Source organism: Erpetoichthys calabaricus, chromosome 12, assembly GCF_900747795.2.
Source record: "Erpetoichthys calabaricus chromosome 12, fErpCal1.3, whole genome shotgun sequence".
Classification (NCBI taxonomy): Eukaryota; Metazoa; Chordata; class Cladistia; order Polypteriformes; family Polypteridae; genus Erpetoichthys; species Erpetoichthys calabaricus.
In genome coordinates this window covers 50,514,422-50,539,922 of record NC_041405.2, presented here as the reverse complement: position 1 = coordinate 50,539,922, position 25,501 = coordinate 50,514,422, and the positions used below count along the sequence as shown (strand labels likewise).

The window sequence follows — 25,501 nt, the reverse complement described above, 5'->3', positions numbered from 1 at the left end:
GACAGTCAAAAATTAACGTCATTTACCTTCGTTCCCGCGTGTGACTCGTGCTGTAAATCTCTTCCTTGTTTTTAGTTCACGTGATTACGTAGGAGGCGTGATGACGCGATACGTGACTCCGCCTCCTCCATTACAGTGTATGGACAAAAAATATGTTCCAGTTATGACCATTACGCTTTGAATTTCGAAATGAAACCTGCCTAACTTTTGTAAGTAAGCTGTAAGGAATGAGCCTGCCAAATTTCAGCCTTCCACCTACACGGGAAGTTGGAGAATTAGTGATGAGTCAGTCAGTGAGTGAGTGAGTCAGTCAGTCAGTCAGTGAGGACTTTGCCTTTTATTATTATAGATATATAAAAGTTACTGATTTAAAATGAAAAACCATCAGATTACATCATAATGTCGGCATGAAAAAAAAATGACCTCATCTCCAAGCGTGTAAATAGTAGGGTAAAATACTTATGTAAGACCATAAGAGTGCTTCCCCTTTGAAAAATCAGCCGTCATTTTGTAAACAATATTGAAGACCAATTTGAGACGTGAAGATCATGCCTAAGTAGACTGTTTCCGCATGAAGTAAGTACCCAAATGTTTAAAATTTGAAAGTAGTGGTAAAAGTGTGCCCTGCACAGCATATATAATTCTTTTTTTCTCCAAAAAATTGCACTTGTCCGCAGACAACTGAAACCAGAAAAACACGCTTGTCCGGCGGTCAAATTACCCGAGTCGGGCGTTGGATTTCCGCACCCCTGGAAAGATAATTGCATCTTCTACTCTAATCTTTTGATTTATATTTTTTCAGTGAAATAAAATTATAAAATTTTAAGTTGATGCAAAATCATTTACTTTTGTTCATTTGTTTTTAGTTACACAAAAGCATTGCAGTTTGTCAAATTATGCCACTATGTGTATACAACCAAGGCTTTAATTTGATAAGGTTTGTATAGTCCTCTAAAGATGGTGTCCACGGATCAAAATGTAATGCAGTGTGACATAAGCACTCATTTCCTGCAGAACAGAAGGCACTGCTTGAAAGCGTCATTTATAATTCGCATTAGGAGAGCAACCGAAACAACACAAAACATCCATCCATCCATCCATTATCCAACCCGCTGAATCCGAACACAGGGTCACGGGGGTCTGCTGGAGCCAATCCCAGCCAACACAGGGCACAAGGCAGGAACCAATCCCGGGCAGGGTGCCAGCCCACCGCAGGACACACACAAACACACCCACACACCAAGCACACACTAGGGCCAATTTAGAATCGCCAGTCCACCTAACCTGCATGTCTTTGGATTGTGGGAGGAAACCGGAGCACCCGGAGGAAACCCACGCAGACACGGGGAGAACATGCAAACTCCACGCAGGGAGGACCCGGGAAGCGAACCCAGATCTCCCAACTGCGAGGCAGCAGCGCTACCCACTGCGCCACCGTGCCGCCCCAACACAAAAAATTCTGGAAAAAATTATCCGTTTTTATTCAATTGATTGAAAACTAGATGTACCATTTTTTTCTTACTTTTGTCAGAATATTTCAGGAGACTTGTATATTTTTGTTACTAGACTCCAGAAAGATGCATTATTGTATTACCCACTAAAAAGAAAAACTTTTTGTAATATCAGTCTCTATTTCATGGCAATGCATGAGCGGAAGCCCTTTAAAAGAATGCTATTGCAAAATTGTCTGTTTTATTGAGTATACTTTGTTCTAGTGCTGCTTCACAAATAACTCAGTTTTGTGGCCATTGTTCTTGTCACTTGTTGGTGATCATACAAACCCTTGGTTCATGATATCTAGCTATGGCCATTAAAGGTTCTTCCATCATTTATGGCTACAAAAGTTACACCCCTTTGAAACCAATAATAAATAATTGCTACTGCAGCCAGCCAAGCCATTGTTCCTCTGAGTAAGCTTAGACACTCTTCATTGATTTCTTGAGCAACTTAGAACTTGGCATTGCACACCACATCAGTGTGAAAGCCACTTGTGGAAGCTGACAGGTATAAAATGAAGTAAGTCCTGCACATGGCCAGTCCATGCCTCTGGACAGAAAACAGAAAAGCCTGCAGTTTAAAATGTGTATTCTATTAGCATTTGAATGCTACTTGAATGATAATCCATCCATCCATTATCCAACCCGCTATATCCTAACTACAGGGTCATGGGGGTTTGCTGGAGCCAATCCCAGCAAACCCCAGGCAGGGCACCAGCCCAATGCAGGGCACACGCACACTAGGGACAATTCACGATCGCCAATGCACCTAACCTGCATGTCTTTGGACTGTGGGAGGAAACCGGAGCACCCGGAGGAAACCCACACAGAACATGCAAACTCCACGCAGGGAGGACCCGGGAAGCGAACCCGGGTCTCCTAATTGCGAGGCAGCAGCGCTGCCACTGTGCCGCCCACTTGAATGATATTGTAATTCAAAATAAAATTGAAAATGAAAATCTCTTGTACTTTTAAAGGATATTTAGTGTGCTTTGTGATTTGTTTGTATATAAAATGTTTTATATAAATGAATGACCAAATATTATTCTTGTGAACAATAATATACAGTATTTGTTATATTCCAGAAGCATTTTATCTTGTTTATGCAACAACTCTTCTGTAGTTGATTTGACATCTTCACATTTGCAATGCATGTCCTGTAGCGTTGACCTTCAGATTGTGGAATAGTTGGTGATCGGACAAGACCAGGTCTGGGGAACAGGGTGGATGTAGGATCATTTTTACTCCTGAGTTTTGCAGAGTACTCTTTGTGAAGTGAGGGCATTATTGTAAAGCGAAAGGAGAATGTTTCATGGCATTCCTGTCCATTTTTCTTGACTGCTGCAAACACTTGTAATATTGACCAGTTATGTGGGTTTTTTGAAGCATTTAGTCAATATGGGCTATAGCCTCAACATCATAAAAGATCATGCACTTGATCTCACCTACACCATCTCAGACAATACATTTTTCTGATGTTGGGGAATCACCCTGCTTCCACTGTTTCTGTTGTTTTTTGAACTCCTGGTTAGAGTGTTATATTCTAGTTACAACCCCATTTATGAAACACTTCTTAAATATCTCCCAGACTCAATTCATCAACTCTAGATTCTTCTTGGAGCATTGCTGTTTCATTCAGCTTAGGTCTTGGGAGTCCAAAAGCATCCTACCGAGTCTGCAGGTGCACAGTGATCTCTCTCTCTCTCTCATATGTGATGACATTCAGAGCCAGACTGAGTTAGGATTTATGATCTCTAGAGAATCTCCTTGATGGATCAAGGCATGTGAAACCTGCTTTCTTCATAACCTTAAGAAAAGGTGAATGATTACAGCCATTGTCTTAAAGACTTCTGAGCAGCATTTAAATTTTTATTATTAAAGGAAGCCTAACATTTCAAGTACAAAAAAAACAGGGCTTAACAGTAATGGTTGCCAGGTTTACATTAACCACCATTTTGAGGCAATTGGCAAACACTTTATGGCAAACGTTTGCCAAGAATGTTAACTACTTAAGTGTTGCACTGGTTTTTCAGCAGTGGCTCTGAAATGGATGTTTCTTCAAAGTACTGCAATGTTTGGTACACTGTGTTTAATGAATTTTATAATAATAATTTCTTTTAATTTGGATACAAGATTCAGAGATCAGTATTTTAGAAACCCAATAAAGTGCAAATAATGCTCCTGAATATTTTAGAAAAAAGGATGTAAAATAGAAGGTGAGCAGGCAGAGACAATATGCATAAGCATCTGCTGTTATTTTACATGAAAATATACGGAAGATTGTTGTATATTTTCATTTAGATGACATTTGGTATAAAAATGTGTGTGTGTGTATATATGTGTATATATATATATATATATATATAGATAGATAGATATATATATATATAGATATATATAGATATATATATATATAGATATATATATATATATATAAAATGTACTTCCATCTCGAAACCCACTTATCCCAAGCAGCATCCTGCAGAGGCTGGAGCCTACCCCAGCAAACATTGTGTGCAAGGCACGAACAATTCCTAGGCAGGGCACCACCAATTTGCCTGACCTATGTGGTTTTTAGACTGTGGGAGGAAAACCACATGCAAACTCCATGCACTAAACACCCAGAATGTGACACTCCCTGATTTTGCAAAGCGCAGGACTGCACTGCTGTGCTATGCTGCCCATCCATTGCACTTTGTTAAAAATAGTTAAGTTACTGACAACTCCTTACAGGTCACAATAAATTATTATGCTGTTGCTTATATTGTTTTTATCTGGGTATTTATGCCAAAATAAGAAAACATTTTCATTTTGTTGGCTTAGAGATTGTTTACTGATGCCAATTCTGGAAGTTTAAGCTTGCTTAAGTCGTTCATTTTCATTTGCTGGTGGAAAGTACTGCATGAAGACAAGATTATAAATTAGACGGCAAAATGGAATCATATTCAGTGTATTTTAAGTAAATAAAGGGTGTATTCTGTTAAGTGTTTTGAAAATAACCATCTTGCATTTTAAACTTCACCTGCTAATAGGGAATCCATTCCCGGACATTTTTCATTCCCACATTCCCGGGAATGAAACTGCTGTAATTCCCGGGAAAACGGGAACGGCCAAGCTTGCGCATATAGCGTGTAAAAATCGATCAAGAAATAACAGAGTTATAGTTGAAAATAATTAAGTGGCACAGTTTTTTGGCCCACGGTGCAGTGTGTTGCTCATTAATTCATTCAACAACAGACTAGCAGCAGTCAGTCTGCCGGCTCCCACTAAGACTGAGCACAGTGGAGTGGGAGGTGTCTGCATTCTGCAGCTCAGGAATGCTGAGATGGGGCAGAGTTCATTGACGTCTGTGATGTTGACAGCTTTGAATAGCAACTTGAAATTGCAATGCGTCAGTCTGTTGCATCCGCATTATCTGTGCCAAGAAACTTGCCATAACAGAATGATGACAAAAAACTAGAGCATCAGTAAAAGCTGAAATGGCGATGTTTCAGAGCAATGGCAAGCGCGGGCGTTGTTCAGAACAAGTGTATCCGTATCTGATGACTGTGCCGCCTACTTCAGTGGATACAGTGCGTGCTTTCTCAGCAGCTGGCATATTCTGCACGAAGGTGCGCTCTCGCCTGGACGACCGCACGCCCGACACGTTGTGCTTTCTACACTCTTATTACCGCAACTAACTAGATACATGTACTTATATGACAACTGCTTGCTTGAACTGCTTGTAGTTAAGGTTAGTCTTTTATTGGTGTTAACATATTGCAATAGTATTATTAAAAACTAGACATTAAGCCCGTTACAATAACGGGCGCTAGAATAGTAGTGCATAAATTTTAGTAGGAACAGTCTGTATTAAATGGCAAAGGACCGTCTATTTTCTGTTACAGTAATACTGGCTTGTATGTGGCTGTAATATACGTCACTGTATTGTGTGCCTTTTAATTTTCTCTCGCAGTAATACGTCTCTCCAGCAAGTATTTTAATCTGTGCTGGCGTGCAGCTGATTATTGTATGTATGGCGTCTCCCCAGCAACATTTTATGTGCACGAAAATAAATCTACTTTTAAAAGTCATCCTATTGTAATATCATGAAAATTCGTACATTTAGGAAAACACTTTACCGGGCCAAGTTTGTTAATCACAAATCTGACATCCTCAGAGTGAACACTTGCACAACAACAAACACTAATCCCACCTCTTTGGGGAAGCTCGTTCTAAAACCGTTCACATTTGAGATGCCCGGGATTCCCAGGAATGACATGCGGGATTCCTGAATTCCCAGGAATGGATAAACCCGTCCGGGAATGGATTCCCTACCAGCTAATTCAGAAGTGTTGGCTGTAAAAACATATATGAACAATTTACTCAATAGACTTAATTGTACCATCTCAACCCTCATAGTCCAAGTTTAAACAAACCAATTGACGCAAAGAATGGGAGTGCACAGAGCTGAAATACTGACATGTTAAGTAATGACACTTCAGATTGAAATGCAGTAAAGTGGCAGGTAAAGCAAGCTGACTTCTAATTTAAATAGCATCTTAATTTTTCCAAATGTTTGTTACAACATCCTAGCATTTGAGAACCCTGCAATTGCTGAACCCTGGAAACTTTCAAGCATGTTAAAAATGGCAGTCCAATTTTAAATGTTTTTGTTGATCCCTGAACGAGACTGAGAATACAAGCCGTGAGATACATCATGTTCAATGATATTGCCTATACATTTTAATGGCCAGCCAACCTTCTTTGACTGAGTGGAACCTAGCATGCTCACACAGTTTTCCCCGGCGACAGAGCAGGGCGATATTGTTCATAATGACGTTTGCTCATGTCCATTTTAGATCTTGTTTTGATGATGCCTACTTTGAAATTGCTTGTGCAGTAGCCTTCAACTGGCAAGCATTGAAATTTGTCTGCCATAATGTTGTTTGCAGTAGTTAACAAGCAGTAGAAATTAGCTTCACAGACCACAGTGCTTTTGCAAAGAAGCTTGGTACAAAACAGTAGCCTATTTAAACTTGCACATGTCCACTGGCAGCTGGCAGCAAATGCCTACAATAGTCAAAACCAGGGATATTATTAATACTGTTAATTTTTTCAGTGCCCATAGATTTATGTTATTATACACATGGTAAGCATATTAATAAATCAGATTATGTAAATGCAGAATCTAAACATCTTTGTTGGATCCAAGGTACTTGGGTTACACCCTACATTTGTTTGTTGGATGGAGTTGGCACATGAATGTGAATTTTCCTCTGCGGCTTCTTCCTGCAACTCCAAAATACATCCAATATAAGTCAAAATAGAAAAGGACCTTGTGTGCACTTAGGCACATGCTATATATATATATATATATATATATATGCAGACTGGCAAACCAACTACATGCGTTACCCGGTAGGTAACTACCCATACAATCGGATCGAGATTCAGACTATGAATGATATATATATATATATATATGAGTGGGCCTTACACAGGACTGGAATCTGAAACAACAGCCGTATGAGACCCTGAATTGAATTAATGTTTTGAAAAATTTAAAATAAAATGGGCCTTTGATGGTTTAGTTTTAACAGCATTGGTCCCTTTTTTATTATAAATAGTAATTGAGTTAGGATTTTTTTCATAGCCCTCCCCTTCAACAGAAAAATCCATCTCTACCTTGTAATGTAACTGTTGTCTTTTTGCCTCCGATTATTGCCTGGTGACAATGTCTGATTTTTCTAAAACAAGCCCTTTATTTATAGCTCTAACTGTAACTCAGATTGTTGGCTCACTGTTTGGTGATGTTGGCACACAGTACAGATTTAAAGATTGAGTTTAAATATGAGGGTATGATTAAGAGCATTTCTCAATGGCAGGCAGGCCTTTCCTAATCACCCTATGCATATTCATTTTTAATTTGTATCATAAGATGTGATGACAACTTGGAAGGTATTGTGCAGACATGTTATGCTAATAAGCTCTATGGTTTGAAGCCTCAGACATGTGTAATATAAAAAAAAACAGTAATTTGCTGTCAGTTTCTGTAGTAATTTGAAGAAATGCTTGTTATTCAAGTAGATGCTCTTTTTGTCATATGCCTCTAGGAGTGAACTTGTGAGTATAATACACCCACTTCATACATTTTTCATTAAGTGTTTAATTGTATTTATAGTATGCTCATTTTTTTTGCAGCTTATTTCTTTGAGGCAAATTATTGAGGCCCTTTACAGAGGTGGTTTGTTGAAATATTAGAATTTTGTTTCTATGAAGGAGTCATTAAAACTCTAATTCATGTAGACATACAGTATGGGGTCACAATTTGCTGAAAATGGAACACATTTACATTTCATTTTTAAATATTTACAGTAAAGAGAGAACATTTTCTGTTTATATCCTAGCCTACTCTTCAATGCAGTTTCTCATGCATTGTGAATATTGATGGAATTGAATTCAATTGAGCTGGAATTGTTTAAGTCAAGCCAATAGGTTCTGTGTTAGATTGTTATTATGAATTGTGACAGCCGACTTCATACTTGGCCTCTTCCTTCCACTGGCTGGTCTTGAACGCATTCTGTATGTGCTATGAATCACTTATTGCTAATGCATAAGGTATGATCTTACACTTGTACACTTATAACAATAGTTTTAATAGTGTTTTCAAAACCTAAGTCCTCTTTCCTAATTGGAAAGAAAGAGAATAACTGTTCTTCAGGCTGTTTATTATTTGGTGTGCAAGCTATGGGCAAAATATTTATATACTGTTGGAACAGTGACTACAAAAATATAACTGTGCTATCACTCAGCACACACTTCATCAGCATTTCTTAAAAATTACCACCCATCTTTAGGTCTTTGCTGTCATCAAATCAAAACTTTGTTGGATCAAATGGGACCATAGATGTTTCTTTTCATAAAAGAGCCTATTTTTTCATGTTTGCATTTATTGTTCATTTACAAATGTGATTATTCTGACGCTGCTGTATTGCATACATCAAGCAGTTAGGCAAACAAATGACATTACTTACAAGAATTATATTATTGCATTAAAAATATTTTGTAATTTGTTACAGGTTGTTTGAATTCATAACAATTGAAAGGGTTGTTGGTGATAATAGTGAATGCCTTCTTTCTTGTGGAGGCATTCGGCACAAAAAGACGCATTATTTAAATCTTTTCTTAAAGCATTGAAGCAAGTGTCACAAGTCTGTCTTAACCACTCAATGCATATGAGACCTTCCGCTATCTTCTTATATAATATGCTACCATGGCTGTCCGTTTGTCCGTCCAGGATTCTAAATCGCCTGTAGCTCACAAACCATTTGAACTATTGACCTGAAATTTGGTATACATACACTACATCTACTATTCACTTGTGGGGTGATGATTGACCTCCAAGGTTATTCCTCTTTTTTTAATTTTTAATTTTATTGTAGAATCAACTCTCAGCAGCAGCCAGCAGGGCGGCCGTGCGACCCATACGTACGGGGCGCCATTCTCATTCCCTACCACCTTCGCCGTCACTTCCCCTACCTCTTCATATCTTAAGTCTTCAATCTGCCTCAAGAATGATTTAAGTACCAGCTTAAGTGAAAAATTAAGGAAAACCTACTAAATAATTGCAACACAAACACTGACTTAATCAGTTTTACTACGAAAAGATGCAGACAAAAGAAGAGAAGAAGTGGGCCGCTAGGGTGGAGAAAAGAAGAGCTGCTCAGGAAGCAGCAAGCATATTAACCTCTGAGCAAACGAATGCTAAACATACAGAGAAAGAGTATGAAAACTATGAATGCTGTACGTAATGGGAATCCGCAAGTACCATGAATATTAATACACATTATTACTAGTCCGCATTCAGTGTAAATCAGATTTTATTGAGAGAGTAATTTTTTAAACACATTCTAGTGCAAACTCAAAGACACATTTCCAAATATAGTGATACTTTTTATTGTGCATGAGCAATACACTAGTATGGAGATGCAGAGTCAATCAGCAGTTAATTCCCACAAGTATTCATCCCTTGTGTACATACTGAATATTGAAACAGTAAAATGTTTGAATTGTACAGTATATCTTGATATTAGATGGGTAAATGGGCTTCGCTTGCCAGGAGATAACCATTTGTTAAAATAAACTTAATTTTTTTGCTCACAGTGAACAGGATTTTTAAAAAATATTTTTAATGTACAGTTACTGACACATACTGACATGTGAATTTTGAAGGTCAACTCAAGTTCCCAATGCTGTTAGAAAGAACAGAGAGAGAAGAAAAACATCAATGTAATAGCAAGGCCTTTTGAAAATATTGCTATATACAATGTACAGTAAGCAGCAACTTCCTGTGGTTGAGTTCATGTTTAACTTTATTCCATACTAGGGGGCTCCGCCTCTACTCACTTCGCTCGCCAACCCCCAGGTTTGGTTCTGTGGAAATACAATTTTAAAGTTTTTTGTTTTCCATGGGAATTGTTATATATGCATTATGTTCACTGTTTATTTTAAAATTTCAGTAAAAGCAATATGTGGAATGAACTTTTCTTCAAGATTGCATTGAATTTTGATTCCTTGTTTGGTCTTACAGCGTGATAATGCAACATATAACTGTCCGTGAGTGAATATAGTTTCTTTGTCTCTTATACATAAACCGACTTTTTCAAATGTTTGTTACCTTATAATTTTTTTAATTGTCATTGCAAAAGCAATTCTCACGGGGAAACTAAATGTTTTAATACGATTGGCATATCAGGATCTCCTTTTTGCCTGATCACCGTTTCAAGTTCATTCAGTAAAAATAAGACTTTCTGATTAAACAATGTACTTATGAAAGTGGGATTATCCAGAGCCAATGTAGCTGGTGGCATTGTTCTCAAGTAGCTGCAGATTTCTGGCCATTGTGGATTGCACGTCATTGTAAGAAGGAAATCTGGCCGACCGATAGTTCTGGATATTGCCATTGCATCATGATATTCGGACTACCTTGACATGATGGATGGTAATATTACTGCTTTACCTATTTTAAATTTGTCTGAACTATTGATATTTGAATTTTGAACGTGATCAATGAGACCTTGCATATGTTCCATTCTAAGTTTAGCTTTATTTGATTTAATAAAGAAGAGACTATTAGCTGTGACTTTTACATACGCATTAAAAATGTAATGTTGTGATAGATGTTGAGATGATAGAAGTGGGTTAAATACATGGGAAGGTATCGCCAATTTTGACCCGAAATATTGTCTGGGTGTTGTTCGTTTTTCTGAATGTGTTTGTTTCATATTGTATGACCATCCTGTTTCGCCATCTGGGAAAACCAAAGGAAAGAGTAAAGGGTCGCCATGTGGCGATGTATTTGACAGAAATGATGAATCATGCTTTGCCTTTGGATATACACGAATATCTACTCTGTCTTTGATATCTACGTCTTTCGAAATTATTATAGCTGACAGTTCGTCATGTGGTTTTATTATAAATGCGACTGTGATCTTTTGGATTCAAATAGAAATCCAAGAAAATGTCTTTGTCCGTGTTTTCTGATAAATTTTGTGTAACATGCAATACTTTTGAACGTATGGATTTGTATCCATTATTGGCTAATTTCTGTTACGTCGGATTGTTTAACTCTTACGATTGTATGTTGCATTGCTTCTCTGTGATCATAAAGATACACCTGACCAAATTTTTTTTTTTCTAAATTAAACTTGTCGTAGCTGTAATTGTTGCGGGAACACAGATTCTCATAGCGTATGGTCCATTATTGTGTAAATCAACATTTTTTTGCATTGAATGATGCTAACACGAAAAGATTATTGTAGACGCGTATATTTTGCCTGTAGTGTTTGTGGATTTCACTTTCACCAAACTACAGTGGGGCAAAAAAGTATTTAGTCAGCCACCAATTGTGCAAGTTCTCCCACTTAAAAAGATGAGAGAGGCCTGTAATTTTCATCATAGGTATACCCCAACTATGAGAGACAAAATGAGAAAAAAAATCCAGAAAATCACATTGTCTGATTTTTGAAGAATTTATTTGCAAATTATGGTAGAAAAAAAGTATTTGGTCAATAACAAAAGTTCATCTCAATACTTTGTTATATACCCTTTGTTGGCAATGACAGAGGTCAAACGTTTTCTGTAAGTCTTCACAAGGTTTTCACACACTCTTGCTGGTATTTTGGCCCATTCCTCCATGCAGATCTCCTCTAGAGCAGTGATGTTTTGGGGCTGTTGCTGGGCAACACGGACTTTCAACTCCCTCCAAAGATTTTCTATGGGGTTGAGATGTGGAGACTGGCTAGGCCACTCCAGGACCTTGAAATGCTTCTTACGAAGCCACTCCTTCATTACCCGGGCGGTGTGTTTGGGATCATTGTCATGCTGAAAGACCCAGCCACGTTTCATTTTCAATGCCCTTGCTGATGAAAGGAGGTTTTTACTCAAAATCTGACGATACATGGCTCCATTCATTCTTTCCTTTACACGGATCAGTCATCCTGGTCCCTTTGCAGAAAAACAGCCCCAAAGCATGATGTTTCCACCCCCATGCTTTACAGTAGGTATGGTGTCCTTTGGATGCAACTCAGCATTCTTTCTCCTCCAAACACGATGAGTAGAGTTTTTACCAAAAAGTTCTATTTTGGTTTCATCTGACCATATGACATTCTCCCAATCCTCTTCTGGATCATCCAAATGCTCTCTAGCAAACTTCAGACGGGCCTGCACATGTACTGGCTCAAGCAGGATTTGACTCCCTGGCGGCGTAGTGTGTTACTGATGGTAGCCTTTGTTACTTTGGTCCCAGCTCTCTGCAGGTCATTCACTAGGTTCCCCCGTGTGGTTCTGGGATTTTTGCTCACCGTTCTTGTTATCATTTTGACCCCACGGGGTGAGATCTTGCGTGGAGCCCCAGATCGAGGGAGATTATCAGTGGTCTTATATGTCTTCCATTTTCTAGTAATTGCTCCCACAGTTGATTTCTTCACACCAAGCTGCTTACCTATTGCAGATTCAGTCTTCCCAGCCTGGTGCAGGTCTACAATTTTGTTTCTAGTGTCCTTTGAGAGCTCTTTGGTCTTGGCCATAGTGGAGTTTGGAGTGTGACTGTTTGAGGTTGTGGACAGGTGTCTTTTATATTGATTACGAGTCCAAATAGGTGCCATTAATACAGGTTACGAGTGGAGGACAGAGGAGCCTCTTACAGAAGAAGTTACAGGTCTGTGAGAGCCAGAAATCTTGCTTGTTTGTAAGTGACCAAATACTTATTTTCCACCATAATTTGCAAATAAATTCTTCAAAAATCAGACAATGTGATTTTCTGGATTTTTTTTCTCATTTTGTCTCTCAAAGTTGAGGTATACCTATGATGAAAATTACAGGCCTCTCTCATCTTTTTAAGTGGGAGAACTTGCACAATTGGTGGCTGACTAAATACTTTTTTTGCCCCACTGTACAAATCTTTGAATTCCTGCGGAAACGCGTCTTCTTTAAGAAGCAGCAGTATTTTTCCCTGATGGCAACACGAATTAGACCATCTACAAGTCTCCGACTTAAACTTTAAAGCCTTACAATATCTATATACTTCCGACATATCACCCTTGTCCATATATTTGATCTCTTTTTGCTGTTCCGTTATTTCACCTAATAATAATTTCCGTGAATGCAATCTGTGCTCTCATTTTATTGACACTTTCAAATTTTAGTACTGTCATATTTTTGAACTTGCTCTGCATGTGTATCGTGCCAAGGTGTTTTTTTTTTTGTTTTTTTTTTTTTTTTTTATTTGAGCCTTTCGAGTTCCACTGCTTTCATAATCTGTAACCTGCTCTGCATGTGTATGGTGCCAACATTTTTGAATGTCTTTATGAAATTCTACTGTGGCTTTTATTCTTTTTGTCTTTTATTTCTGACCCTGTTTGGACCTGCAAGGTTTTCAATTGCACTTGTTCCTGCTGATTATTACTTTCATTGCCTAGGTCACCAGCTCACATGCTTCCAATGGATGTCAGTATGACGTGACTTGACCATGTCGCGGGAAGTGAAAGTGTCTCTGCCTCTCTTCAGAAGATCATGTCTCGTCACAAGATTTTTTTTCATAATAGAGAGATATACAAAGTATAGTGAAATTCTTATTTGCATATCTCCTTCAGTGGTGTTAGTAATAAAGTTTCAACAACATACAAAATAAAATAACATGCAATTGGTGCAAAATATGCACATTTTACTTACTGTGTTATATAAATGAACTTCTTTATGCTACAAATTGTTCAGTGAAATCTGCAAAATGGTATGGTGTAGAAGGGACTGCCAGTGACATTCAGTGTAAAGAACTGTCCAGCCCTATGTGGATACCTTCTTATTCATCAAAAGTTACAATGTGTTATTTGTCTCCTTTTTTGAAAATTCCAGTTCACTGAATGCCATCAAAGCAACTTTTTATCTCTGATTAAACAAAGGGCAATCAGCTACACGTAAGACATGGTCATTTTGTCTACCAAAATATATAGATTTTTTTGTTACCCCATGTGGTTTGGGGTGATGGCACAGAAAAAAATTAATATAATTTCATAAAGTAATGTTTTCATAGAGAATAGAGATAACAAACTTTCTAAAAAAATGGGCATATGGAGACCAGTTTGGAATACAGTGATCCCTCGCTATATCGCGCTTCGCCTTTCGCGGCTTCACTCCATCGCGGATTTTATATGTAAGCATATTTAAATATATATCGCGGATTTTTTGCTGGTTCGCGGATTTCTGCGGACAATGGGCCTTTTAATTTCTGGTACGTGCTTCCTCAGTTGGTTTGCCCAGTTGATTTCATACAAGGGACGCTATTGGCAGATGGCTGAGAAGCTAAATTGCTTACTTTTCTCTCTCTCTCTTGCACTGACTTTCTCTGATCCTGACGTATGGGGATTGAGCAGGGGGGCTGTTCGCACACCTAAACGATACAGACGCTCGTCTAAAAATGCTGAAAGATTATCTTCATGTTGCTATCTTTTGTGCAGCTGCTTCCTGAAACGACATGCTGCACGGTGCTTTGCATACTTAAAAGCTCGAAGGGCACGTATTGATTTTTGACTGAAAAACAAACTCTCTCTCTCTCTCTCTCTCTCTCTCTCTCTCTCTCTCTCTCTCTCTCTCTCTCTCTCTCTCTCTCTCTCTCTCCCTCCCTGCTCCTGACGGAGGGGGTGTGAGCTGCCGCCTTCAACAGCTTTGTGCCGCGGTGCTTCGCATACTTAAAAGCCAAACAGCCCTATTGATTTGTTTGCTAGAGATTGTTTTCTCTATCTATGTGACATTCTGTGCTCCTGACACGCACTCCTTTGAAGAGGAAGATATGTTTGCATTCTTTTAATTGTAAGACAGAACTGTCATCTCTGTCTTGTCATGGAGCACAGTTTAAACTTTTGAAAAAGAGACAAATGTTTGTTTGCAGTGTTTGAATAACGTTCCTGTGTCTCTACAACCTCCTGTGTTTCTGCGCAAATCTGTGACCCAAGCATGACAATATAAAAATAACCGTATAAACATATGGTTTCTACTTCGCGGATTTTCTTATTTCGCGGGTGGCTCTGGAACGCAACCCCCGCGATGGAGGAGGGATTACTGTATTAAACAAATCTCATGTTACTCATGTCACACAAGCCATCTATTTCCATGCTTACAACATGTAAAAAAAAATACATTTTTGCTAAAGTATTGTTAAAAGCCAGAATAGTACATGAACATGAAACATATTCAAATAGACCAACCTCTCCCCTCATTCATTGGTCATTTTAAATAAAAAAAAAATGCATTTCAATTAGGATAACAAAAGATATGTCATTACTGTAACACTTGAAATGGAATCTCATGTGTACAAGTCTGTATTATACTTAATTAAACTTCACAGATACTTTAATGTGCCTTAGACTATAAAACCATCCCTTAATTGTTATGCTCTTGCTGTTGTATAAGGAATATGCTTTATTTATATTAGTACTAACTTTTTTCTTTTGTGTCTTTGCAGACTGTCAGCTTGAGAAACTTCCTATGAGGCCCCGAGACAGGGCCAGATTGATTGATGCATCCAAACATGCTCATAAATTCTGCAATATTGAAGATGATGAGACAGTTTATCTACGAAGGTATGTGGGTGGTTATCAAAAATTAGGTTTCAAGATTATTGGCTTTTTTGGCTGTTGAAAAAGCAGAGGAATGCTTTTTATCATCTGTAGAGATCTGGCATATTGTAGGTAGAAACACTGGCTGTAACTAGAAATAGCATGCTTTTACTCCAATTTACCACAACTCATTTTTGCTGAAGCCATGTACCTCTCCCTCCTTTTTGAATTGTGGTATTTGCAAATTGTGCAATTGGTTCAATGAGGTTGTTGGACTGTGCATGTTCCAAGAAAAGAAACATCTGTATACACAATGTTTTAAAATTATGTGGCATACCATTTAATTTCCCATTCCTTGTTCATCCCTGTTTTGTGCTTTCTCTGTTTCACTTCCCCAAGACAAATGGCTAATTTCTTTTCTATATTCAGTGCTCTGCGACTCTTCCAGTAAATACTTTTGTGTTCATCAGGTTTTTTTCCCCCAAGATCTTAAAATTGAAAGTATTTGTCAACATTGCCTCAGGAATATTTTATTTAAAATGGTGAAACTATGTTAAAAAAATCCTGTTTACCAATACACACAACTTTAGTGCTTACATCCATCCATCCATCCATCCATTTTCCAACCCGCTGAATCCGAACACAGGGTCACGGGGGTCTGCTGGAGTGAATCCCAGCCAACACAGGGCACAAGGCAGGAACCAATCCCGGGCAGGGTGCCAACCCACCACAGGACACACACAAACACACCCACACACCAAGCACACACTAGGGCCAATTTAGAATCGCCAATCCACCTAACCTGCATGTCTTTGGACTGTGGGAGGAAACCGGAGCGCCCGGAGGAAACCCACGCAGACACGGGGAGAACATGCAAACTCCACGCAGGGAGGACCCGGGAAGCGAACCCAGGTCCCCAGATCTCCCAACTGCGAGGCAGCAGCGCTACCCACTGTGCCACCGTGCCGCCCTAGTGCTTACATAGATAGACTAAATATGACTCCCAGGCAAATATTTTATATGAAGTTGTCTCCTGATCCTACTTCTCATCTCATCTCCTACTTCATCTTGTTAGACACTTCAGCACTATGTTCTAATGCCCTCCAGATGCAGATGATTTTACAAGGTAATGTTGCTGCCAAACTTTATAATCCTTTTCAATGGAAGTCATAGGATAATCTGTTCATTAGGCAGATTTTCAAATTACCCTATTGTATGAATTTATTTATATATTTATATATATATATATATATATATATATATAATATATTTTCATACTAACAGTGTAGCTGAAAGTGCTTTACAAGATGTCAAAGAGAAAGTTACAAGAAAAAGAAAAAACAGATTAGGCAAGAATATTAACCTCCTTAGCGTTAGACCGGAGTATTACTTGTGCTGCGAAAGGCGCGCTAAAAGTGTTATTCCCGAGTGTCACTCTGGCAGCTGTACATGTCCGAGTGCAGGTTTTCATGAATTCTAAAATATCTGCACTTTACCAACAATTAATTCTTTGATGAGAACACCCATCCAGCACCCAAATTGAAGAAAATTTGGGAGATACACCAGGCCATGGTAGCAAAATTTTGTAGCATTTTTTTTATTCCAGACTGTGATGTCAGCATTGATGAAAGTCTCATGGCTTATAAGGGTAGACTGTCAAGGATACAGTACATTGTGTCAAAAAGCAAGATTTGGCATTAAAGTTTTACGAGCTTTGTGAATCTAAAACAGGATACACTCTGAGTTCAGTTCTGAACACAAGGAAAGGAAAGGGACAATGTTTGATCCGAAGTAATATCAGTATGGCGTTGCTACATCATCAATACTGACTTTGATAATAAATACGCTGCTGGATCAAGGTTACTGTGTAACTATGGACAATTTTTATACTTCGCCAGAGCTATTTGACATCTTGCTGCAAAGAAAGACTGACACATATGGAACCAGTGCCTCTTAACCTTCGTGGCATACCTGAAAACTTTGGCAGAGCCAAATTACAGCAAGGTGCACTAGTAGCTTGGCAAAAAGTTAAAGTGCTTGCACTGAAATGGAAAGACAAGAAAGATATTTGTTGTCTTCGCACTGTACGTAATGCAGCTATGGTCACTGTACAGACAAACGGCAACAAGCAGGTTACAAAGCCTTGTCCTGTCGTCGAATGCAATAGCATGATGGGCGGCATAGATCGTGCAGATCAAGAATTTACTTTCTATCCTGTTATGTGGAGGCAACAAAAGAAATACTAAAAAAAGATATTTTGTTATCTGTTGGAACAGTGCATTTGGAATGGATTTGACTTAAACAGATAAAAAGCTGGTGAAACTGTATCTTATGCAAACTTTACATGCCAGCTTGTAGAATCAAATCATTGCCGCACATCCACCGTCCACACTACTGCTAAGGAGACACGGTCGACCCAGCACATCGTGGATCAATACAGAACATCTTATTGATAGACATTTTAATGATTATATACCTCCAACAGGGGAAAAAAAAAGAACCCAACTCGTACTTGTGCAGGGTGCTGTTCAAAAACTGATAAATCCAAAAAGAAACACTGTTATTGTCCCGACTGTGACCTTGGATTGTGTCTTTCACCGTGCTTTAAAATTTACCACACAAAGGATTCTTTTTGAGATTATATACTGTTTTGGCATAATTAATAGTATTATTATTAATGTTTATTTTTTGTTCATTTCATATTTTTATTTGTCATTACTATTATTTGTATAATTTATTATATTTTTGAGATTTTATAAAAATGTAATTTTACATGCCAAAAAAATGCAATGCATTTTGCATGTTGTGTTTTTATAATTTTTTTTTTTTTTAAGATTAAAATGCAATGCTAATTAGCTTAAGTTATATGATCTTGTAATACATATATATGAGTTGAGACACAAAAATGACCAGATTGGTTAAAAAAAAAAAAAAAATTATCTGTCTTCACGTCATCCATTGAAGAAAAATGTGTTCCCTTCAGGTCACTTTTGATTTTCGGGAACAAGTAAAAATCACAGGGAGCTAAATCGAATGAATAGTGAGGATGACTGAGGACAGGAATGTTTGTTTTTTTTTTCAGTCAAAAACTGCTTTACGGAAAAACATTGTGAGTAGAACCACCCACCCCACTCTCGACCTGGGCGTTGAATGTCTTCCATATTTTCTTGTCCTTCCTTGAAACGTTTATGCCACTCAAAAATGAGATAAACTGTTATCACCATACACTGTTTTTATCATTTCATAAGTTTCTGTGGCTATTTTTTGTTCATCCATCCATCCATTTTCCAACCTGCTGAATCCGAACACAGGGTCACGGGGGTCTGCTGGAGCCAATCCCAGCCAACACAGGGCACAAGGCAGGGAACCAATCCTGGGCAGGGCGCCAACCCACCGCAGGACACACACACACGCACACATTAGGGCCAATTTAGAATCACCAATTCACCTAACCTGCATGTCTTTGGACTGTGGGAGGAAGCCGGAGCGCCCGGAGGAAACCCACGCAGACACGGGGAGAACATGCAAACTCCACGCAGAGAGGACCCGGGAAGCGAACCCGGGTCTCCTAACTGCGAGGCAGCAGCGCTACCACTGCGCCACCGTGCCGCCCTTTTTTTTTGTTCATTTTGCAAGAAATTGATTTTGATTCGCTGTCGGTTTTTTTCACCTGACATTATAGCGGCAACTCGTGTAGCGATTTATTGTGCAAATACTGACCTGGTTATTCATAGGATATACCAAGCCGGCCAGCGGTTTGAGAGGGCGTGTAGGAGGGGATATAGTTCTATGATTCACGTTCGGCTGACCTCTAAATGGTTTTCCAGAAAAGCCTCAAGCCCAGTCGGGTTATTTTTGTGTCTCACCTCGTATAACTAGTAGAAGAGTAGCATCCTTATATACAATGCCATGACGCAAGTCTCTAAAGATGATTCTGGTGATATGCTCAAAAGACTAGGAGGACAGAAAAAAAAAAAAAAAAACTCTAAGCTGGAGAAAAGAACAATCTATAGGGGTCCCATGGCCAGTAGATTACCCAGCCCCCACTAGGCATTCTACAGAACATAAATGTTCTTAAGTCATGCCTCTTTGTTTCCATGCTTCATATGTATGTCTTGTGGACGGTTGGGGCACCCACTTTTCATTCTAGCATCACAGGTGGCTGCAAGGTTCCTTGATCAGGTGGTGGTTGTGTAAAAACACCACCACAGAAGAACCAGAATAGACTGCAGAGAAATCCCTGAAGAATATGATAATTCTATGCCTACATAGTCTATTTGGAGTACAACTAAGGCCCTGTCCACACAGACACCTGAAGTAAGCTTTCTTCTGCCGTCTGTAGCATCAGGTTAATGTGAGTCAAATGCTCAATGCAGCGAATGGGATTGTCCACTTGGTCTTTCATCACTTATGTTCGGTCAGATGGCATCAAAAAGTCACATGCAGCTTTTTCTTTGAGTCAATTTCTGTCACAATCCAGATGAGTACAAAGAAAATGTCTTCATTGCCTTTTCTTGTCGATCATTTAATGTTCTGGATGACTAATAATGTACTGTAACTAAATAACTAAACTAATAATGACAATAATGGAGAATTCAAAACAGTTTGTAGGTTTGTGCTAATAATGTAACTTTAGCTACTATGTGTTATTAATGCTGGTGGGTGAGCACATACGTGAGTACTGTTTGTATATTGTTTACCTCTAGGTGACAAGTAGCCTCTCTTCAGGGCTAATACTGACTGACTTACATTTTGGTTGACTGGTGTGTAATATGGTGTTGTACCAGCTACAGCGGGCAATCAAAACTCTAAACTGACATCCAACAGTATTTGAAGAACTTATGTGGAAATCATCATATTTCTTCATAGGTTACAGAAAAGCTTCCTTTCTTCAAACGCTGTGCAGCCAGAGGGTGAACCCAGTAGCAGCAGTGATTTGTTTTCTCTGCCTACATTGCCATATCAGGAGGATTTTTAACACAAGGCGGTCAAGGTTCTGGTCTAATAAAGCTAATTGATCCATGTTTTTTCCTTTCTTTAGTTTGAGAAAGTTATTACTCATCATTAAGGAAATATTGCTAACACTTTTGATCAGAGAGTCAAAACGCATCGGGATCATCAGGCGCCACTGATAGATAAAGCTGCTTATCGTCTGCATGGCTGTGATAGCTCACCTTGTGTTTTGAAATAATCTGGTCTAAAGGAAGCAGGTAAATTGAAACAAAGCAGAAGAATAGATCCTTACAGGAAACACTGGATCTCTGAAGTACAATCACCACAACTAGCAAAAATGTTTCTATCTGTTAAGTAAGACTGAAACCAATTTAGGACACTGTTGGAGAAGCCCACCCATTGTCTATGGCGATGTATAAGAATACTGTGGTTTATGGTGTCAAATGGTGCACTAAAGTCTAGGAGAACAAGAAAAGATAATGGCCTCTGTCTGTATTTATCCACAAGTCATTTACTATATTAAGCAGTGCAGTTTCTGTACTATGATTTGTTCTTAAAAACCTGAGAGATTTGCCAAGAATAGGCTGTTTATTCAAGTAATCATTTAACTGCTTAAAAAGCTGCCTTTTCTAAACTTTTATTTAAGAAAAAGGAATTAGCAGTTGCTCTAAAGTTGTCAAAGACAGAGGGTTCAAGATTAGTTGAGACAATCCCCCACATCTAATGATGAGTTCACTATATGAAGTACTCGATCAATTAGCACATCAGAGACTGTTGCTACTAGGTCAAGGACGCAGGTGGAGGGTTTCAGCAGTGGAATTATTTTATGTAGATCTATTTCAGTGACAAAATGTAAATTTAATTAGGATTAATATTGCTTCCATGAAATCTCTTGAAAGGAGACCTTTCGTGAAAAGTTTTTTGAAAGCAAAGATTGATGCCATTTAACATTTTTCTTTCTTTCTTTCTTTCTTTTTCATTAGTGCTCCAGAATTGGGTAGAAGGATGGTTGTATTAGGTTGGGGTCTCTTTCTTTCATTTATGTCCATGCTCCTTGATTAAGCTTAATGATTATATACAGTACAAATTACATTCATGGTTCTCATTTATTGAGCTATAATTTTACTTGCAAAAAAAGTTTTGCAAAAAAGCAAAGGAATAAAGTTATCCCTCTCCGCCTAGGCTGTGTTTGTGGTGCTATCCTCCAGCACTTCCCTTTTTCTGTTTTCTGATATAATCCTAGATGACGCCTTCAGCTACGAAATTTAGTGCAATTTTCTTTATATACTGATCTCTTCACAGTTGTGTAGTTGATAGTGTTTGGAAAACTGATGCAATACTGAGTAACACTAATAATCATTGACGTGGTAATTAATCACAGAAAAGATCATCTAATAACCTACAGATTGTCCATCTATCCATTTTCCATCCCGCTGAATCCGAACACAGGGTCACGGGGGTCTGCTGGAGCCAATCCCAGCCAACACAGGGCACAAGGCAGGGAACCTACAAATTGTATACAGTAGAATATAGCTATAGGCCAAATAGAAATAGTAGTAAACACAAAATGAATGGCATTTTGCTGAAAATTATGAAAAATGTTAATGACTCCAACTAAAAATTCCAGAAGATTGTGTGGTGGTTTTGTTTGGAAAGACAGTCCATAAAACTTTTATAAATCAAACATATTTATTTAAAAATGGAGAAGAATGCTGTAAAAGACTCAAAAAAAAAAAAAAAAAAAAAAAAAAAGGAAAAAAAGCCTTTGCCGAAAAGAGTCTACAAAACATCCATCCATCCATCCATTTTCCAACCCGCTGAATCCGAACACAGGGTCACGGGGGTCTGCTGGAGCCAATCCCAGCCAACACAGGGCACAAGGCAGGAACCAATCCCGGGCAGGGTGCCAACCCATCTACAAAACAACAAACCCCAAAACACAATCTGTAAACAGAAATCCGAATACCAGAAAATCCTCAAGCAAAAACAATACTCACTGTAACTCCTAACATATTCCGTGCTCCATTCATTAGCTCAGTGGTTCTCAAACTGTGGGGCAAAGTAACAAAAAGGGGGGTGCGAAGATGTGAAAAAAAGAAAACAAGAATCGAAAATATGAAAAATACATCTATTGAAACCAAAACAAATTAACTTAAACTATATTCTGATACTAGAAAAATAAATATAGAGTTAGATAAACGTTGATAAAAGTTAAGTAGGTATAATAAAATATGCATCTATGATATATCATTAATTAAAAAAGAACAAATTGGTATTAGTGGGCTCCTTTCAAAAAAACGTTAGGGGGGGCACGATTAAAACTGTTATGAAAACTCGGGTCGCAAATACTTAAAGGTTGAGAAATGCTGCATTAGCTCTCCTTTGGCTTTAGCCTAAATAGCCAGAGGGAGGGCTCAGGAGTAATGATGTTAGAGTGGCCCCGCCTCTTGGGGCTCCACCCACAAAGAACATGAAACATAACCACATTTAAAACAGCAGGTAATTGTAAGCATAACTACTCAGAAACAACAAACAATAAAATACATAGAAATGTAATACCACAACACGGAGGACACATAGGGAAGAGGAATGAGGGCTCCAAAAAAGGAAGAAATTTTAAGGAAAACTGCAGAGCTTAAGGAAAGGTCCTTGTTAGTGATGTGAAGAGCCCTGTGGAGGCCTCAGGAAAGAAGAACAATGACTACAAATGTAAGAACGGATTACAAAAAAGTTCAGTAAAGTCCGCACAAAAAGAAGTGTTCTAATTTTGCACCTTTCCTTATTGACAGTAAAAATGTTTGTTTTTTTTTTATTTCTAGGATACAGTTCCATTTTCAATTTGTAAAATGTGGACATCCTTCTCATTTTGTGTTTTTTCCCTCAAGAATAATTGAAACTGATTTCTATGATGAAATATTCAAATTTGGAATCAACCATTAGTTTAAAACAATTGAGGTTTAATTTTTTTTGCCATATTGCCCATTCCTACATCTAGGGCCACAGTCATGCTTCTAACAATATGTGAAGTGCAAGTAGTGAATTTGACAATCCTAGGGATTTGAAGAGGCAATTGAAAAGAAGCTTGTGGTGTAGATGAGTGTCACAAATAGGTAAGAAGACAGGTGCATTTTCAAACCTGTTACAGGAAATATGCACATTGTGTGTTTGTGATTAACTGTATATACAAATTGTGAAAAGTGAAGCATTTATGGTTATTTTTTGCTGATTGTAGTGATTTATAATTTCATGTATATACACCAACCTAATAACATCATTTTAAATCCAAGTGGCTCCCTTTTTTATTTATTTTTTTTAACTGTGTCAGTATATCGGGAAATTGTTTTCATCTTTGTTATGTAACACTCACAATTGTGAGTAATTAAAAAGTAATTTAATCATCATTTATTGAAAGTGAGAATTATCCAAAGACCATGCTGATCCAGAATGTTTGTTTTGGTGAATATTTTACAAAAATGCACAAGGTTTGCTTTGTTCTATGATGGAGGTTAGACTTTCTCAATGCCATCATGCTTCTGACCTGGTTTACTATAAGCAAAACATTATTTATACTTTTTTTTTTTTTTTTTTTGAATTTCAGACCAGAAGGAATAGAAAGGCAGTTTCGAAAGAAGTGTGGAAAGTAAGTATTCTTCTTCTTATTATTATTATTATTATTATTATTATAAGTAAGTCATTGAAAGAACACAAAATATTTTTTGCCTTTGTACAGTCACCACCAAAAAAATGTGCTGTGTTTGCAGTAGTTTGTACAGGGAAGGTGATTAATCATTTACATCATGCTTAAGTGAGTTGCATCCGAGTGAAAACCTGCCTTTGCTTTAGTTTCACTATTGTTCTTCCATTTTATTTTTGAAGTTTATAGGGGGTTTGTATGAGTGGCTGGTGAGGATGAGCAATTTTTTAAGATAAAATGGAGCAAAAATATCTCCCAATGTGAGGTACCAAGACTAACACCTGACATTTATGGTGTGTGATTTTTGTTTGTTTTTTTTTTTTTTTCTGTCTCATTTGTGACATGTGTCCAGTTTTCCAGTCACTTCTTAATGTAGCTTGAGTGAAGAGAAAGCCAGCTGCAGCTGCCTTGCAGCTAGTTTCTGTCAACTCAATCGTAAGCAATTCGGCAGAGGTATTTCTTTTAAGCATTGGCTAAGTTCAATGTTTAGCAGGTGCTGTATGTGTAATTTACCTAGAAGAAAAATCTTTTAAATCAATTTTTCTGTTTAGCTTGTTGTCTGAGAATTTAGTTTGTTTATTGGATATCACAAAAATATAAAATTTTTCTGCTTGTGTTCGCTAGTTAACTGTCAGGGCTGTAATATCAAACACTGCCAGAAATCTGTCAGTGGTGCAACACTATGAATAAGAGACCCTACATCTACATTATACATGCTGGATTGGAGGTCTTGCTCTGATTATCACTTGTAGGTGTTTTATAGTAGCTCACAAGCACCTCAATATGCAGTGTTTCCACATACAACACATGTAATATAAGAATATCACTCTTCGACCCACTAATTTGTGCACCTCTGAATTCAGCAGCATTTGTGATCATGTTTCTTAAGAATGATTTACATTGGTACATTAATATTTGGCTAATTTGTTTTTGTTTAACTTTCTCACTTCATATCCCACTTCATGCACATGTGGCTACACAAGTATCAGAAGATATAGGCACAACCAAACAGTAGCAGCAGTCCTGCAGAAGCTGCACTTAATTGAATGGTTTAGGTACTTCAAAACCCCTGTAAATGCTTTACCCTAGACTATCAGGGCATTACATTTCAGTTGTATTCTGAGACTGTGAAATGAATCCCACTGATGGTAATCATTCATTTCTTACTGTAGATGTAAGCATTTGTATTGAGTTAAATTTAATGTACGTCTCCTGTCTCAAAATGCATTGCTTCAGTTAATTCTATATTTTGGACTTTAGCCAAG

At 38.0% G+C, this 25,501-nt stretch overlaps 2 protein-coding genes across 11 annotated transcripts in view; one reads left to right on the top strand and one right to left on the bottom strand.

Moving 5' to 3' along the window:
- The window catches only part of yipf6 (Yip1 domain family, member 6), a 798,052-nt gene that overhangs the window by 411,640 nt on the left and 360,911 nt on the right, over window positions 1-25,501 (bottom strand). The window lies entirely within an intron of this gene.
- Window positions 1-25,501, top strand: part of steep1 (STING1 ER exit protein 1) — a 58,240-nt gene that overhangs the window by 9,458 nt on the left and 23,281 nt on the right. Inside the window, exons 2-3 of the mRNA XM_028815507.2 lie at window positions 15,496-15,613; window positions 24,141-24,182. Coding sequence (XP_028671340.1) covers window positions 15,496-15,613; window positions 24,141-24,182 — 160 coding nt within the window. The remainder of the gene's footprint in view (window positions 1-15,495; window positions 15,614-24,140; window positions 24,183-25,501) is intronic.